This window comes from Dama dama, chromosome 5, assembly GCF_033118175.1.
Source record: "Dama dama isolate Ldn47 chromosome 5, ASM3311817v1, whole genome shotgun sequence".
NCBI classification, from domain to species: Eukaryota; Metazoa; Chordata; class Mammalia; order Artiodactyla; family Cervidae; genus Dama; species Dama dama.
The window spans coordinates 126,039,920-126,058,154 of record NC_083685.1 but is presented as its reverse complement, the minus strand read 5'-3'; the positions used below and the strand labels follow the sequence as shown (position 1 = coordinate 126,058,154).

The window sequence follows — 18,235 nt, the reverse complement described above, 5'->3', positions numbered from 1 at the left end:
CCTTACAAGCGGCTGCACACCCTCACTTTTGGGGTCCCTGAAAGGTGGGGTGGGAGAGGGAGTTGGGGAAAGGAGACTGAAGTCACAACTCCGCAGCCCAAATCCCTCTTCCTCTTCATACTGGAAAGAACTGAAACAATTCAATTCCCCAGGTCGGCCAGCGAAGGCCAGGCACAGAAAGAGACAGAATTCTAGAAAACCGGGGCCCCAACGCCAGCCCAGGCGGCAGGGCAAACCTAGGCTTTATCGCTCGGGGTGTTTCAGGGAGTTTGACTTCTGGCTGTCATAGATTGAGGCAGGCAAACAAACAGCCCGGGAGGTACCTCCCTTCTCCCTGCGCCCTCCCCTATCTTGCTACCCTCTGGCCGGCGACCAGCCGCCTCCCCTTCCCTCCCCGCCCCCTTCCCGGGCGCTCCGGGCAGAACCCACACGCCCAGCCACCCGCCCTGCCACCGGCTGGCTCCGACCGCGCTCTGCTGGCGATCCTCCAGGCAACTCGGCGTCAGGAGAACTAGCACCCCGGAGACCCGGCGCCCAGCCTTGCCTCCGCGTCCCCTGGGCTCCGGCCAGGCCCAACAACCACTCCCTTCTCGGTGCGCCGTGGCCCCTCTGGGCCTCCCGCGCTTGCCAACTGGGCCCCGCTGCGGCAGCCCACCTCCCGCGCCGCCGGCAGCCCCAGCGGGAAGGCGGCCGGGAAATCTCTTGTTTACTGGGCCGTGGCGATCCCAGATTGGATTCGCTTCCCCGTTTCTACAGTTCCCTTTCGCCTGATCCCTGACGCCGGAGGGGAAAGGGTGGCCACCAGCTGAACGGTGGATTGGGAGTCGGGTGGGGTACGGGGAGGGGAGGTCCTCGAACTCTCGGAAAAGTTCCTGGGCGGCGGGAGGGGAAGGACTCCGCGGTCAGGCTGGCGTGTCCCGGAGCGCAGAGGCCGCGGGGGCCGGGTGAAACACTGTACCTCGGGGAACTGAGCCGTGACGGCTAATGGGGACAGGTCGGGACGGGAACCGGGACGCGGGGAGGGGAGCGCGCGCTAAGGTGGACCGTGTACGGGACGATCCCAGGAGACCCGGGCGCGGGGCACTCGGACCCAGGGATACTTCTGCCCGCTGTCCCCAGTGGTTCTGGGCCCGGCCCACCGCGCTTAGGGGCGCGCGGGGTGGAGCTCCCACGTACAGTAGGTGACCCAGGTGCGGGGGAAGGATCGCGCGTGCAAGACACTCGGTGTGTGTTGTGTCCATGTGTGCAAGCTCGGATAGGGCAGGGGGCGCAGAAGGCGTGACAAAGACATCGACTTTGCGACTGAGTGTGCCCCTCGTTCTAGTCCGGGGCGGCGAAATGTGCCCCGCGCGCGTCTCCCGGGAGAGCCAGGAGGAAGGTGACAAAGGCTAGGTGTCCGCCCCAGAGAGACGCACCAAGGTGGCCCCCGCGCGTTGCTCGTGTGTGCGCGCGCTGGGACTCGCGGAGACCGAGAGCCCTCCGGCGAACTGTGTGGGGCCGCTCCCCAAGCCGCTTTCCGGAGCGAAAGCCGAGTCCTCCAAGTGTGTGCGCGTGAGTGCGCGCGCGCCCGCGTGCGGGGGCGTGGCAGTAAACAGCAACAACCCACCCGCCAGCTGGGCCAGAAACTCCGATCTCGCTCCGGAGCCGGAAAGGGCGTCTAGTCGGAGCCCGGAGGTGAGTCGGGGATGGGCTGGGGGGAGGGCCGGCCGGGCTTTGTTACCTTGTGAGCGGACTGCCCGCACCTGGAGCCCCGCGGGCGCCCGATAAGCGCCTGAATGGAGGTGATGTCACGGCGATGCAGGCGTCGGCCCACCCCCGCCGAGAGAAAGGAGTCGAGCGCCCGGAGAGGCCAGCGCGAGAGCGAGCGCAGGAGCGCAGCCAGCGCCGGGTCCCGCTGAGGCAGGCCCTGCGCCCCGATCCCCCGCCGGGGCCCCGCCACCTCAGGCCAGGGTTGGGCCTGGCCCCGCGCCCTGCGCCGAGTCCCTCCCCGCCCGGCTCGCGCCCCGCCTGGAGTTGGCCCCAAACGCCGCGCCGGAGCTGGGCCGGCGGCGCGTCCCAGGTAAGGGCTGCTGCCCGCTCGCTCCGCCCTCCCGCCCGCCGCTGGGAAGAGTAGGGTCGGGTCGGGCTGGTGGGGAGTGGGCGAGGGTAGAGGCCCGGGGTTGGGAGAACCGGGGGACGGAGGGCGCCGCTCCGACTCCACTCGATCGCAGAAACTTTCCAGACCCAGCCGGCTGGGGACTGGGGGGTGCGGGAAGCCCGGCGCCGCGGCTCCGAGTTGGCGGCGAGGGCGAACTCCACGGTCGGGGTCTCCCAGGACCGCCCCCTCCGCCCTCGCAGCCTCGCTGCGCGGGGCCGCGGCCAACAGTGACCTGCGGGCCGGCGTCCTCTCCGCTGCCCGCGACCGTGGATCGGGAGGGCAGGTTTCTGGGGACCGGAGGGAACGGGAGAGAGGCTGCACCCTGCTCTTTCTGTTCCGCCATCCCGGGGAGTGTGGGTGTAGACCCCGGGGCCGGGGAGGATCAGGGCGGGGAGCGCTCGGAATCTTTCTGCGCCAAGTTCGGGATTTCGGTCCGTCGTTAAACTCTCGCATTTTGGCATCGTGGCTTCTAGAACCTTTCCCTTCGCCCGCCCCTCCCCCACCCGGGGGCTCTTCTGCGCCCTTCCCCGCCGCGGAGGTGGAGTTGCGGCGCTCCTGCCCCGACCCACAGTTTTAAACCCCGCCAAACGCGATCATTTGAAAACTCCACGCTCTCGGTCCTAAAACTCAGGGACCGGACTGTGTTCAAATTGGGTTTTGTGCTCCTGGAAGGTCCCTCCTGGAGCCTTTTTGTGTGGCTGGGGGAGGGCGTGCCGCTGGGGGTGGGGCGCATTCCGGAGTGGCTCTCTAGAGCGGACCCTTGGGTTGTGGACTCACGTGTTTCTGAACGCTCAGGCAGTTGGGGGCCAGATGCTCACCCTCGAGTGTGAGGGTGTAGGCTGGGGTTCCCGGAAGCCCTCTAACTCCCCCTCTTCACTCCCCGCAGCAACTTGGGCGCAGAGGTAGCTCCTTACAGGCCTCTCTGACTCCTCCTCAGATTGGTTGGTTTAAACGCCAGAGCCCCCAGAGCAGAGGAGGAAGATGGCAGGACCTAACCTGGAGCGGGGAGGCGGTGGGAGGCTCTCAGCGGGCCCATCCGTCTCTCTTCCTGGGCTGCTGAGTGGTGGCAGAGCAGGAGGAAGGAGGCTGCTCAGTGGCTCTCTGCGCGGGGCCTCTACCTGGCCATGGTACTCTTGAAGGTAACCGCTGGCTGTGGGTCTGTATCTTCCTCTGCCCCCTTGAGCAGGGGAGACAGACCAGGCCGGCAAGGTGAGAGGCTCCGGTGCCTCTTTTCAGGATGTTTCTCGGGCTTGCTTGTGGCTGGCTGCCTCATCCTTGCCCAGTGAAGCCCACTCGGGGCTGGCTGGGCCTCGGAGCCCACCACTCTGCGGAGGGAAAGAGGGAGGAGGGGTTTCTGGAACCCGACTGGGCCAACTCAGACCCGAGATGGGGGCAGAGTGACTGAGCCTGGGGAAAGGCCGATTTCAGAGGTGATTAAAAATATTTGTACAACTGATTCCAGGGAGGTGAAGCAAAAGGGCTCCTTTGTCCTGAAAATAATCTGCAGCATGACTGGGCTGCAGCCATGGTCTGGGGAGCACTCACGGGGTGGAAGGGGGTCCCCCTCCTTGGTCCTACTGAGAACCTTAGAGCAGAGGCAGTCACTCTAAAAGGAGGAGGCAGGGCTGGGATGGGGGAGAAACGAGCACCCACTGTGTTCAGTGAACGATTTTCCAATGCCTCCTATGTTCAGTGCAAGATTCGATGTTGCAGGGGATGCTGGTAGACCTTAAAGCCAGGTGAAGGAGACACCGCACACACACGATTCTAACCATAGAGGCTCAGAAGATGGGCTAGAAATGCAGGCTCTAGGGACCCGCAGGGTGGAGAGTCTGGAGACGGAGCTGGTTCGTTTCATCCAAATCCTTTCCCCCTTGCCACCATCTTAAAAAAATGACATCTCTTAACTGGCTGAATCTGCATTCCTGGATGTTGAAGGACCCTGGACCGAGCTCCTGAAGTCTCCCACTGGCCTCCAGGGGTCGCTGTCCCAGGCAGTGGACAAGAGTCAGGCCCAGCTGGCCCAGTCTTCCCACCTGAGTTGGTGCGAGCCTCTCTCCCCACTCACCCACATCCAGGTTCCCATGTTGCTGGGTCCAGCGGGCTTAAAGCATAAGATCGGGACCAACAACGAAGTGAGAAGGAAACTGGGGTGAGGGCTGTGAAGCCGCTCTGGCCCTGGCCCAGGTTCCTTCGAGGTGCTGGATTCTGGTGGGGTACCAGCAGGTATGGCTGTAAGAGCAAGACAGACCGAGAAGAAGGGTTGACATAGGAGTCCCAGGACTAAATGGGAGCTGGCTTGGGTTTTGGTAATGAAATGACCGTTAGGAGATTTGAACTTGTAGCATGGGCTTAGTATCCTTTCCCCTGAATCCAACCAGGATTTGTATATTTTTTTAATCTTTATTTATTTATGTGGGTGCGTCGGGTCTTAGTTGCATGAGGGCTCTTCCGTTGCGGTGCATGACTCTCCACTTAGAGCTCACGGGCTCAGTAGTGGTGACGCCTGAGCACCAGAGTGCAGGCTGTTGCTCCGTGGCATGTGGGATCTTAGTTCCCTGACCAGGGATCGAACCTGCGCCCCTGCATTGCAAGGCGGAGTCTGAACCACTGGCTCACCAGCAAAGTCCCCAGGCCTTGGGTTTTATTTGGGTAAGAACCTCCACTAGGCCTTACCTTTGGCTTCTGTCTTTAACTAGGGATGAATGTGTCCTCAGCAAATGGATTGCCAATGCTTTTTTCCAGACTCAGATCTTAAAGCACAACCCTGGTAATGCCCTCACTGTGCAAAAAAAACAACCTTCAGTGGCCCCCACTGCCTTTAGAGTCATGCCCCGAACTCCTAACCTGTTCCTAATTAGAGCGTCTCTAATCTGTCGCCAGCCAGCTGCAACCTCCCTTTACAAACTCGGTTCATACGTACATATTGGTGAATTTGATTAGAATCTGACTAAAGTGCTGTTGAGAGGTGTCTCCACCCTGGATCCTCCTCTGTGTTCCTGTATCACTTTTCTCTCTCTGGAGGTCGATTCTTTTGTGTGGCTCTTTACCTGATTCTTCCTTGGGTGGTTTGCTTATGGACCTATCTTTTCTCTCTTTTCGATTTGAAATAACATTATGGCAGGGATTGTGTGTGTTCATCTTTGTATTTTTTCACTGTGCATCTCAGAGAACTACTGGGCTTGGTCCCCGCGAGACGCAAAGTCAATTGCTGATTTGGAATAATTGTTGTAAACTGGAACCTGGAGGAGGGAGGTGGGATGAGCAGTTCTCGAAGATGCACAGATTGCTGGAGGCTAAGTCTGAGTGACCGTTCTCAGGGTTCAGTACCACAGCTTCACCCCAAGTTCTAGCTGCTTGGCTGTGAGACAGAAACACCCAAGATGGGCTTGAGTGCTTAGAATCCCTTAGCATGTTATCCATAAATTATCTCCTGGAATGGTTCAATACACCTTATCCATTAGCCCGCTCCCACTCCTTTTTTCTCTTCCGAGTCATTGTAAATAAAGTACAGTGTGTGCCTTATTGATTTACGATTACGCAAACTCCCCTACAAAAGCTTATTTAAGTCATGATGTAGGGAAAACATGCTTTTGTGTTGAAGTCGAGTGAAACTAGCTGCGTTATGGTACCATTTATTTAGGAAAACAATATGGTAAATTCACATAAGATTGTTAATTTATTAAAAATTAATGGTCAGGGTTGTTTGGGGAAAAGCAAGCCTTAATTGACAGATGAGGTGGGAGCCAGGAACGCTGAGAGACCTAAACTATTTTCAGAGGGCATGTAGGATATCTTGAAGGACTTTGAAAGTTCATCTTTTTATTATGTGAGTCTCAATTTGTGAGTTTTATTTTCCCTGACTTAGTAGCAGTGTCCTTCCCCTTATCAATTATGGAGAGTCAGTTTTCTCTGCCTGTTCGACATTAATCAGCCAGGAACAGTGGAAACATTAAAGGGTTTTGTTGTTGTTTAGTCAATAAGTCATGTCCAACTCCTTTGTGACCCCGTGGACTGTAGCCTGCTAGGCTCCTCTGTCCATGGGATTTCCCAGGCAAGAACACTGGAGCAGGTTGCCATTTCCTTTTCCAAAGGGTTGTGGTGTGTTAGTTGCTCAGTCGTGTCCAATTCTTTGCAACCTTGCGGACTATAACCTGCCAGGCTCCTCTGTCCGTGGGATTCTCCAGGCAAGAATACTGGAGTGGGTAGCCATTCCCTTCTCCAGGGGATCTTCCCAACCCAGGGTTCGAACCCAGGTCTCCTGCATTGCAGGCAGATTCTTTACCGTCTGAGCCACCAGGAAAACTCCAAAGGGTTACTGATGTACAAACCTACCCTCCACCTTCAAAGCAGAAGAAAGGTAGGGAGTAGGATCATGCCATTCCCCTCCCAGCCACTAGTAGTCACTGTATCCCAGGAAAGCTTGGTTGCTGTCCTGGAAAGTTCCTGGGTCCAAGAGGCAGGTTTACCAACCATGTACTTGAGCACAGTGCAAAGACAGCCGTCTTGCCTTCTAGCTACAGGGTCTTGATGTCTTCCGTTACAGATTAATTCCGTTGGTTTTTGCTTTGCCCTTGTGTTGTTCTTGCTTTTAAAATGTTAATGCCTCATAGGAGGATTTTTGCGTTAAGTCATTAACTCCCTAACTGGGAAATTTGTTAAATTTTATCCTTGAGACTCTTTAACAACTTGAGCTTCCAAGGAACTTGAATTCCGAAGAGAAGTGTTGAAGAGACGCATTGGAACTAAAAGTGGGAAAGTGAAGGGCAAAAAGGGTCAGTGGTAGGAAGACATCGGGGCAAAGTGTTGATACATACAACCTTTCAGTCATCTCTTCACTTTCCGGTAGCAGTTTGTACCTGTTCCTGGCGTTTGTTAAATACTCACTGAATGAATGAATGCATGGCTGCTTTTCTGTGGACTTGGGTATCACAGGGACAGGGTGGAGGGCCAAATGGCTGGCCATCTGAACTCTGGAAGTCCCGGGGCAGAGAGGAGCTGAGTGCTTAGCGAACGTGCTCGTAAACCTCACCCCCATCCTAGCTGCAAGAGCTTAGGGAATATTTGGGTCCAGGTTACAATTGGTGGAGGGAGGTGAAAATTTAGTACAGTTTCCTCCTCTTCCATGCCTGGGAAGAGGAATGACAGCTGGGCTTCATCTCGTTTGTCTCTCTGGTTAGTTGACATGAGTCCCAGGAGTTGTGTGTTAAGAAGGATTCTGGGAACTTCTTGGCGGTCCAGTGGCTAAGATTCTATGCTCCCAATGCAGGGAGCCCAGGTTTGATTCCTCATCCGGGAACTAGATCCCACACGCTGCAATTAAGAGCTCCAATGCCACATCAAAGATCAAAGACCCCCGCATGCCCCAACTGGTGCAGTCAAATGAATTCGTACATAAATAAATAAGAATAAAATGAAGAAGGATTCCGGGAAGTTGCCCAGTGGTCCAGTGGTTAAAACTCCACACTTCCACTGCAGGGGGCTTGGGTTCGATCCTTAGCCAGGGAGCTAAGATTTCACGTGGCGCTTGGCGCGGCCATAAAACAGAGAGAAAAAAAGGATTCGGCAGCTCAGAGGGACAGACCCAAGATCAATGCGCCCTGGTCCAGGACTGGGGGGTAGCAGCACCCTGTGTGTCAGGGTCTGGCCCCAGGGACTGATTTTGCCTTTTCTCCCCTCCGCCTCTAGGGACCCAGCTGGAGCCTGGCCTGGCATCCAGGATGGCCATCCACAGAGCGGTGCTGATGTGTCTGGGACTGCCCCTCTTCCTGCTCCCAGGGGCCTGGGCCCAGGAGCAGGCCCCGCCCGGCTGCAGCCCCGACCTCAACCCCCTCTATTACAACCTGTGTGACCGCTCTGAGGCTTGGGGCATCATCCTGGAAGCCGTGGCGGGGGCGGGCGTCGTCACCACCTTCGTCCTCACCATCATCCTCGTGGCCAGCCTTCCCTTCGTGCAGGACACCAAGAAGCGGAGCCTGCTAGGAACCCAGGTGTTCTTCCTGCTGGGGACCCTGGGCCTCTTCTGCCTCGTCTTCGCCTGCGTGGTGAAGCCCGACTTCTCCACCTGTGCCTCCCGGCGCTTCCTCTTCGGGGTCCTGTTCGCCATCTGCTTCTCCTGCCTGGTGGCCCATGTCTTGGCCCTCCACTTCCTGGTCCGGAAGAACCACGGGCCCCGGGGCTGGGTGATCTTCCTGGTGGCCCTGCTGCTGAGCCTCGTGGAGGTGATCATCAACACGGAGTGGCTAATCATCACACTGGTGCGGGGAGCCAGCACCGAGGGTGATGCCCCGGGCAACGGCAGCGCGGGCTGGGTGGCCGTCTCCCCCTGTGCCATCGCCAACGCAGACTTTGTCATGGCGCTCATCTACGTGATGCTGCTGCTGCTCTGCGCCTTCACGGGGGCCTGGTCGGCCCTGTGCGGCCGCTTCAAGCGCTGGCGGAAGCACGGGGTCTTTGTGCTGCTCACCACGACCACCTCCATCGCCATCTGGGTGGTGTGGATCGTCATGTACACCTACGGCAACCGGCAGCACAACAGCCCCACGTGGGATGACCCCACGCTGGCCATCGCCCTCGCCGCGAACGCCTGGGCCTTTGTCCTCTTCTACGTCATCCCTGAGGTCTCCCAGGTGACCAGGTCCAGCCCGGAGCAGAGCTACCAGGGGGATCTGTACCCCACCCGAGGCGTGGGCTACGAGACCATTCTGAAAGAGCAGAAGGGCCAGAGCATGTTTGTGGAAAACAAGGCCTTTTCCATGGACGAGCCAGCCTCAGGTGGGTCACGGGACGCCCTCCTCGGGTCCCCTCTTGGTGGTGGCTTAGTCGCTCAGTTGTATTTGACTCTTGTGACCTTATGGACCGTAGCCCGCCAGGCTCCTCTGTCCGTGGGATTTCTCAGGCAAGAATATGGGAGTGGGTTGCCATTTCCTTCTCCAGGAAGCTTCCCTTTATTTCTCAAAAAAATCTTTTGAAGCTTTTTATTTTACATTGGGGGATATTTGATTAACAGTGTTGTGATACTAATGGTTTCAGGTGAAGCAAACAGACTCAACCATGCCTGTTGTTTTCATGATTATTTGGCCATGCCATGTGGCTTGTGGGATCTTAGTTCCCCAACCAGGGATTGAACCCGAGGCCATGGTAGTGAAAGCACCAAGTCCTAACCCCTGGACTGCCGGGGAATCCCTGCCAGGTCCTCCTTTATTCCAGGTGACTTATTGCAGGACTGGGGACTAGTCTCCTGAGCAAAATGGGAGGTGCCTGAGAATATCCAGAGTTCTCTGCCATCAAGTTCCTAAATTCCATTTTTTAGAAGATTTTTTTCTCTATACTCATGTAATTCATCAGTGTATTTTCATTGTAAAATCTGACACATTAGGGATAAAATTACCCTCCACTGTCTCCCTAATTCTACCCTGTTCCTTCCTCTTCTGTCCACAGAACTGGTCACTATTAACTGATATTTTCACTAGGTGCCTCAGTTTCCTCATCTGTAAAATGGGGATAATAGTGCTTCCTGTTTCATAGGATTCTTTTGAGGATTCAGTTAATGCATCTTTTTTTTTTTGAGCCATGCTTCGTGGCATGGGAGATCTTAGTTCCCCAACCAAGCATCGAACCCTTGCCCCGTGCAGTGAAAACACAAAGTTCTAACCACTGGAACTCCAGGGGATTCCCCAACTACTGCATCTTCCTGGCCCTTGGAAAATACTCCAGAAGTATCAGCCATCAGTTCGGTATTAGCTCTATCAACTTTGTGTATTACTGTTATTTTTCTGTCATTATTATCCATCCAGAGCTTGTTCTATTACATACATATCCATAGCCTTAGCTTCCTTTAAAAGTTTTTTCAGTTAAAAATTTTCCCTTTTTCATGAAAGTGTGTGTGCCACATGCTGACCTAATCAGCACCCATTATTCCCATCACCAGCTTGTCCCCAAGCTCCTGCCCCGGCTCTTTGTTAACGGGATGGGGTTCTCCTCCAGAACCAGGACTCGGGGTGCCAGGCAGGAACAGAGCCTTGGGTTTTGGAGTTAAGGGCGCCCCGGAGGTGGAAGTGGGGGAGAGAAGCCCCTGCAGCCTGCGGCCAGGCCCGCCTCAGGAGCAGCCTGGGAGGCAGGAACAGTGGGTGGCCATTCTCCGAGGGACGTGTCCGGACATGCTCCCCGCTCCCCGCAGAAGGAGCCTTCTGCGGTTCACCGTCAGGACCACTAGCGTTTACTGAGCACCAACCAAGCGCCAGGGCTGAGCCTTTACGGACGCGCCCTGTAGCCTGTGTCTTGTGTGCTTTCTTAGCCGGCTGGCTGCAGCCCCTTCATCCGCTGTGACCCGGAAAGCCTGGACTCTGACCCTGGCCTGTGCTGATCGAGGCGTTTGGGGGCTTCAGACTTGACCTGCCTGATTGGAGCACCGACCAGCTCTGGGGCTTCTGCCAGGGGTCAGAGGCCAGGGAGGTTGCAGAGTCAGAGCCCGCTGCCTTTTCTGTGCAAGCTGAGGTCCCTGTGATCCCAGCTTTGGGGAAAGGCTAGATCCTCACCCTGCCAAGCGCTGATCTTTGACCTGCCCGCCCCGGGGTGGCCCTGGCACATGCACAGTCTGGGGCCACGTCTGGGAGTGGGGCAGGGGGTGGTGGGTGAGGCTCACAGACCAGTGTTGGGAGGAGCCTTGGCCGCCCCCACCTCGCCTCCCGCCCACTGCCTGCCTGTCAGGCCCAGGGTTCTCAGCCTTTGTCCTCAAGGTAAACACTTCTGGGGCTGTGAGAGGTTTTTTTCCTTTTATTTTTGTTTTTTTTTCCTAAATGGAAAAATCAATTGAGTGAGCCCGGCACTTAGGAGGCCCTATAGAACTGTGGTCCCTACGAGCCACGGGGCCATCAGCTGGCCGGACACTGGCAACCGCTGGCCCGGCCCCCAGGGCCCAGCCCGCTTCCCGGACCCCAGGAATGGTCAGCAGTTTTCCGCAGCCGCAGCGCCCAGGACAGGACAGATCGGGAAATCGACAGCCCCGATGGCACAAGGGAGTGTTTCTGAGGCTGGAAATAGTTCTGGAAACTTGCCAAGGGGCCACGGGGCTGGATGTGCCTTCTGTCCCCTGGGGGGTGGGGGGCAGGCAGTGGCTCTGGGTCCTGGGCGGTCAGCACCCAGCTCTGCCCCATGGAGACTCGGGCGGTGGGGTCCCTGCTGTATTTACCCCGGTGCCTGGCAGCTGGCCCGCAGCGGGAGAGGCCAGAGCTGGAGGCTGGCCATCTTTGAAAGCCGCCGAAGGTCCATGTGCCCGTCTTGGCCTCTGGCCCCGGAGGGCAGACGGGGATGTGAAGGTTGCTGACGGAGCGTTTTTCGGTAGGAAGGGGTCTCGCGCTACAGGAAAACCCAAGAGGAAGGCAAACATCATGCTCTCTGTGCATTGAAACAAAGGGATGCTGGGCTCCAGTGGTGGGGGGTGGGGGGGCCTCACACCTATGGCCTGACCCCCAGGGCTGGCCCAGCCCTCTTGTCCCTCTTCCTGCTCCCTGGGGAGCCTCCCTTGAGAGCCGGAAAGGGAGCTGAGAGCCCAGCCCTGGAACAGCACCTATGTCTCCTTGCAGCTAAGAGACCGGTGTCACCATACAGCGGGTACAACGGGCAGCTGCTGACCAGCATGTACCAGCCCACTGAGATGACCCTGATGCACAAAACCCCGGTGAGTGGGGTCCCCGGGTCCCCCTGACCCTGCTGGAGCCGGGAGGCCAGTGCTGGCAGGGTGGGTGGAGGTGGTGGGGAGAAGGCTGACTCTGCGTCCGATGGGTCATCCTTGGGGAACCCAGGGCCCCTGATGCCGTTTTCCTGGGAGTGACAATCCCACTGCCTTCAGCCACACTGCGGCGGGGCCTACCTGCCCCGCATCATCAGGGTATCACACAACCTGCTGAGGCCAGATGCTCAGAGCGGTCTCTCTTCATGCTGGTGGGAGCCGCCCGCTGCCCCCCACGCAGGGACAAGGGGGCCTCAGCCAGGTATGTGCGTTCCTGGTGGACAGAGGTGCACACGGCGGGTCTGGGTGGATCCTGACTCCACAGCCACAGCTGTCCCAGGAGGGCCCCCCGCTCCCCTTCCCCCACCAGCAGGCAGCCACTCTCAGCTTCACACCTCCCCTGGGTTCTGGAAGCCAGATGCTCCGTTAGCCAAGGGAGGGGGGTGGGAACAGGAAGCCGTCGGGTTATAGTCTTACTCCATTTGTGTTCCTCCTCCCAGCTGGCTGGCAGTCACTGTGCGCAGAGGTCAGTGACCCCCCCCTTGGCAGGAGGCTGGGAACAGGAAACAGGGAGGTCAGTGGGGTGGCGTCCTCATCCTCTCCCCGCCTGGAGCCGTGGGGGCTGGGTGCAGCCAGTGCACCCCACACTTCCAGGCCCGGGCCTGAACCTGTGGCCTGCAAGAGCAGGCTGTGGCCAGGAGCTGGGAGGGCAGAGGAATCTCAGAAGGGTGGGAGCAGGGTCTGCCAGCCCCCAGCCGCCCAGGGTCCCCCGCCTGGCCGCTCCACTCTACCCATGTGCATTGAGCACTGCTCCTTCAGGAAGGCTCTGGACGAACAGATGTTTTATCTAGCAGTGACTCCAAAACCATGGTCCCTCGGCCCCCACCATTCCCATCACCTGTGTGTGTGCTCAGTTGGGTCCCCACTCTGCGACCCAATGAACTGTAACCCGCCAGGCTCCTGTACTGCACCTGGAACTTACTAAAAATACAAGGGCCGGTGGTGTGATGGAGCCAATGGTTAGCATCGCTTCGGTGACGTCACCTTGATTACATGGAGTTATCCAAGTCACAGTGGGAGTGACCGACCATGGAAATCTGCTGACGTCACAGATCAGGGTCATTGAACAGTCACCAGCTCACCTGGGGTGGGGCTCAACAGTCCAAGTGATTGTGACCCACAGCCAGGCTTGAGAACCGAGGGTCTCGATTCTCTATTCCAGGAGCTACAAGGGGGCGGGGGGGGGGGGGGGGGGGGAGGGGTGGGGGCAGACAGTAAACGGGTGGGAGGACCCACCCCACACCCCAGGTTCAAGTACATGGAAGAGCTCCTGGCCCCCGAGCTACAGGGCTCTGGTGGCAGCTCTCTGCCTGGGGATGAGGCTGGTGGGGCTCAAGTTGCCTGCAGGGTGGGCCCTGGAACCAAAGCCTCAGCCTCACCCACCCAGGAACACCCACCCAGAACCACCGCAGCTCTGACCAGGATCCAGGCCACGAATTTGGGTTTTTAAGTCTCCAAAACTTAAAACTCTCCAGCCCCAAACCATCCGGGTTCTAAGTCTAAATTAGACTGCTAAACACGTGACACCTGGGGCCAGAGGGAAGCGCATCCTGGGCCCTGCACACCAGCTGCGATGCTGTGGGGGATGTGGCCTCACTGGTGGGGCTCGGGAAAGACCCCCAGAGGAACAGAGCCTGGGAGCGGAGCCGGACGGGTCACAGGAGCTCAGCCTGGCCCACCCTCCTTTGGGCCCCGCGGTCTAGGGAGAGAGATGGGGCTTGAGAGGAGGAGCCTACCCCTGAGCGAAGCCCCCGACCTCATTTCCACGCCCAGAGGCGTGGCGCGGCCCTCTGCAGGGTGAGATAAGGGGCTGGAGGTCAGAGGGCAGCCCCTCGGGCTCCAGCCTTAAGAGTCACCATCCCTGGCCCGGCTGGGGGTGGGGGCGGGCGGTGATGGGGAGGGGCGGGGGAGCTGGCAGGCACAGCCCCGCAGGAAGCAGACTGTTTGCGCATCCGCCCCGGCGGAACCCGGCTGTGAGACCGCCTGTTCTTCCTTGCAGTCCGATGGAGCGTACGACGTCATCCTCCCGCGGGCCACCGCCAACAGCCAGGTGACGGGCAGTGCCAACTCTACCCTGCGGGCCGAGGACATCTACGCGGCCCAGAGCCGCCAGGAGGCCACGCTGCCCAAGGAAGGCAAAAACTCTCAGGTGTTTAGAAACCCCTACGTGTGGGACTGAGCCGGCCCCGGAAGAGGCGGCAGATGGGAGGACCTGGCCCCTGGAGAGGGTCTTCTCCCCCGCCCCACCCGGAGCCCGCGCTCTCCCCACCCCCTCCCTCCTTGCTGGCCCTGGGCGGGGCGTGGGTCTCAGCCGGGAGACCCTCCCCGTCTGCCTGTGTTCGGATGGGCGTCCCGGCGCCCCCGCCGGCTCCTCAGTGTTTGCGGAGTCCAGGAGCCAGCTCCAGCTTCCTGCCAGGGTCACCTCCGGTGGCCACGCTCCAGCCAAATTGTGGTGTTGTTCTTGGGGTGGCAGCCGGCCAGCACCTACGTTCTCTGGAGTCTTCAGAGAGATTCCTGCAACATCGAGAGACGTTGCAGGCGCTTCTGTCCTGCGCCGTGTTCCTCCGTGAGGAGCACGGATGCCTAATAAACACGTTTCTGCTTTGTTAACCCTTCCTCCGGGAATGTCGTGTCTGATCTGGGCTCTCCGTCTCGGATGCCCCGCTCCTCTGCCCTGGGTAGTGGGTGTCCCCTCTTTCTCCTCCTCCCTCTGAGTCCAGGTCCCAGGAAAGCCACTGCCCATCTCTCCTGTCCAGGGGTGAAGGGGCTGACACCTCCCTCCAGGGAACGGATCTTCAGCTGAGCCTGGGTCTGTGTCCTGTATGATCGGGATGGCTCTCGGCCCGGCTCCCGTCTCGGGTCTCATCCGGCATCTGGGCTTGTCTGAAACCAGGCCGCTTTCCTCTGGACCTCATCTACTGGGATGGAGGGCAGGGAAGGCCGGCCCAGCAGCAGGCGGTTCTATGGAGTGTTATGTGTAGGGGAAGACAGGCGACTTCAGCCCTTCTTCGTGGAAACAGTGGTGAAGCTGTCAGGGGATAAGGTGGAGAACCACTGCTCCATCTCTCAGGTCACTAGGTGTGTGTGTGCTAGGGAGTGACTCAGAGGACCAGCCCTTGTTTAGGAAGGTGGAGGGGGCGGGCCAGGTTCTGGTTGGTTTCACTCCTGGGCGGGAATTTAAATCCCCATTTGCTCAGTCCTTTTCGGTAAAGCTTGTCCACAGCAGTGTGTTTTAATCCTTGGAGCTGACCCTGAGAGATGGGTAGGGTGGTACTTTCCCTTTTCCACAGTCAAATCCCAGAACCAGACTATCTTACGGTTACACAGGGTCTTGGGCCTGAGTGACCAACGTAGCTCTCCCTCCCCCGACAGGTAAGCAGACTGGCCCAGAGAGACCGCAGAGCCTCTAGAAGCGGCCATGCCTTCAGCTCTCAGGACTTTTAGCAGGTCCCAGTGGCCTGGGTTCAGACAAGCAGCAGTGCCCTGACTCTTGGACACCAGTTCAAGGCTTTGCAAGGGGTCTGCTAAGTGAACCCCTCCTGGGCTTGGGAATATTTCTCCCCAACTCCCCAGAAACTATTTTCTGACACCGACTGTAGGAAAAAAAAATGTTTCTGTTGGAAGGGGGAGAAAGGTTTCCAGAAGAAAAAATAAATCAGACTTCTCCTTCAATGTCAGATTATACCATCCCCCTGGGGATGCGTTTTTTTGTTGTTGTTGTTCTTGTTCTTTCTTTAGTTCAAACACGTGTTCTTTCTGGTCATTTTAGGCTCAGTCCCCGCAAAATAGCACGAGATGGTAGACGCCCTCTTCCCTGGACCGCATGGCGTTCAGAGGTCCTCTTCCCTGTGTGGGCTGGGCAGGGCCTTTCTCATTGGAGCTGGGAGGGCCCTGAGGTCACCCATCCGGAGTGGTGGAGTCGGGGGCCGTGTGAAACTCTGAGGATGTGGCTGGGGCTCAGGGCACCCCCCCCCACCCCAATTCCGGCCTCTCCTGGTCTGGTCCCCGAGGGACTTGAGACGCAGGAGCAGTCTGCAGACACCCAGCCTGCCTCTGGACGCCCTCCCCCCACACACTGCTCCTGCGTCCCCCTGCTACGGCTCTCCAGATGACCATCCTGCAGGGCCACCTTTCTGTGTCCGTCCCGCTGTGCTCCAAGGTGAAGCCAAACTACGGTGAAGCTGGCCCTGGCTTTTCTCACCAGAACCTCCTGCCACCTCCTGGCCCGCTGAAGGCCGTTGAGCTGGGCACAGCTCCCTCAAGGCCTGGACAGACTATGCCTCTAAATGGCCTCTGAGCCCCTCAGCATCACCACCCCACAGCTTCCACGAACTGGGTCCCGTCAAGACACAAGGTGGGGGTGGGGCTGCATTCTCAGGGATGAACTGGGGGCCCAGGACCCAGACTTGTGGGACTTGGGACAGTCCCTTAGATAAGTGACATCCACGACCGAAGATTGTGCCACCTCCCGATGAGCAGATGGCAGGGTGTCTACCTCACCTTGGGCACCTGGAAGGGCTGGTGCTACCGTCTTCACCTACAACTTGCTCCATCAGGGCCTGACAGCCACCGAGGGGAGCGGGAGCATCCTTGGGACCTGAAAGGGGCTGGCACCACTGACAAGGATGTGCACACAGCTTCAGACTCGGGGGAAGGAGATCTCCGTCGTGTCGTCTCCGTGGTTTCCTCCTGCCCTTGGGTACCACCGCTGGCTCATCCAAGGAGCCCACGCCAGGTGTACCCGTGGAGCTCACCTCTGAGCGGAGATGGAGGGTGAGCCCGAGGCAGGTGCTGACTCCGAGGGCAGTCCCACAGCCCCCTGGTGCCACCCTCCTGCCCCCAGCATCTCTGCTTTCATCACTGGGGTGTTTCTCCAGGGCTAAGTTGGGTGAACAGACCCTGCAGAGAGCAGGTCTGTACCCCAAGTGTGACAACCCCCTCACCATCCACTGATCCTTGCACTGGGCTTTCCGGTTCCACGAAGGGAGTATAACTTACTCTGATGAAAAGGAAGAGGGGAGCTCTGTGCACCTAACTCCTCGCGATCTAGGTTAGTGGCCCCAAAACCCCTCGCCATGAATAAAGGCTCTGTCTTGCATTTCGAGCTGGTAGTCGTGTGTGAGTCCTGGCAGCGCTAAGCGACCATGGGGAGCCGCCGGCAGTGACTGTGGGTTTGTTCAGAGTCTGTGTCCCCTGGGGGCTTGCGGCAGTTGAGGCTCCAGCAGGGATGGGCTCCTGATGCATTCAGACCTGCCTGGATTCGAGAGTACCCCATGACCCTGCTTCTTCCAGTCTTGGGCCAGGTGATCCAGCTGCATCACACACAAACCTCCAATGGAAAAAACCAGCATCGGCCCAAACCAGGTGCAGGGGACACCTATGTAAATTGCACACCCATCTCTGTCAAACCGTGTGTAGCAGTTAAGGCTTCATCACTGTTCAGGATTAAATGAACTTATTCTCCGTTTGGGGACCGAACCCAGGTCTCCCGCATTGCAGGCGGATTCCTTACCAGCTGAGCTACCAGGGAAGCCCAATACTGCAGAATCCCTGTATGTTCATTGAGAATTTTTCTGGGACTTCCCTGGCAGTTCAGTGGTTAGGACTCTGTGCTCGCATTGCAGGGGGCGTGGGTTCAAACCCAGTCAGGGAACTAGGATCCCACATGCCTCGAGGCGGGCCCCCCAAAAAATAATTTTTCTGGGATTTGTTAATATTTTGAATTCAACTCCTTGCCTTCTAGACTAACAAAGACAGCTTGATTCTAACTGAATTTTTTTCTTGGTTGGGCATTTATTCTAAGGAGAGACCGGGCCTCCCAAACCAGCCAGGCCCAAGATCACTGTCTCCCTGCTCTCCCCTTCTCCCCCTAAACACAACAGGCAAGGCCTGGCGATGCAAGGATAGGGCAAGAGAGGGGACCCACCTTTGTCTTAATTCCTGCTACTGCTTGATGAGCTGCGGGGAGGGGGCAGCACTGGGTGAAATTCTGGGCTCATGGAAAAACAAGCTGGAGCCGGGGACGATCAAAACCTCCCCTGAGCCAGGAGGACCTGCCAAGCCCGACCGCCCGCAGTTACACATGTGGTCCCCAAACTCTTTCAGGGCACCTCACAGTTTCTGTTCGAGCAAGGCACAGGTTAAGTGACTCGCCCGTGGTCATGCGGCCAGCAAGGGTCCATCGGCCCTCCAATCCATTCTCACCCAGCCTAGCACTTCCAGCCCCAGGGGGACGCGGATGCTCAGCCACATATGAGAGTGACCAGACTTTGCTTCCTGCTTGCCGTCTGCACTCTGGGCCCTCCCGG

At 58.2% G+C, this 18,235-nt stretch overlaps 1 protein-coding gene across 3 annotated transcripts; it reads left to right on the top strand.

Annotated features, from left to right (window-relative positions):
- Window positions 1-429: 429 nt before the first annotated feature.
- On the top strand, window positions 430-17,008 carry GPRC5C (G protein-coupled receptor class C group 5 member C). Of its 3 annotated transcripts, none has more exons than XM_061144950.1 (5): window positions 430-593; window positions 7,826-8,911; window positions 11,722-11,816; window positions 13,927-14,076; window positions 15,697-17,008. In XM_061144950.1, exons 2-5 carry the CDS (start codon window positions 7,858-7,860, stop codon window positions 15,727-15,729), a joined length of 1,332 nt encoding a protein of 443 aa, XP_061000933.1. In that variant the 5' UTR covers window positions 430-593; window positions 7,826-7,857; the 3' UTR covers window positions 15,730-17,008. The 3 variants fall into 3 exon arrangements, with proteins under 3 accessions (XP_061000933.1, XP_061000931.1, XP_061000932.1); XM_061144948.1 differs by lacking the exon at window positions 430-593 and adding an exon at window positions 913-1,674; XM_061144949.1 differs by lacking the exon at window positions 430-593 and adding an exon at window positions 1,890-2,059.
- Window positions 17,009-18,235: the final 1,227 nt, after the last annotated feature.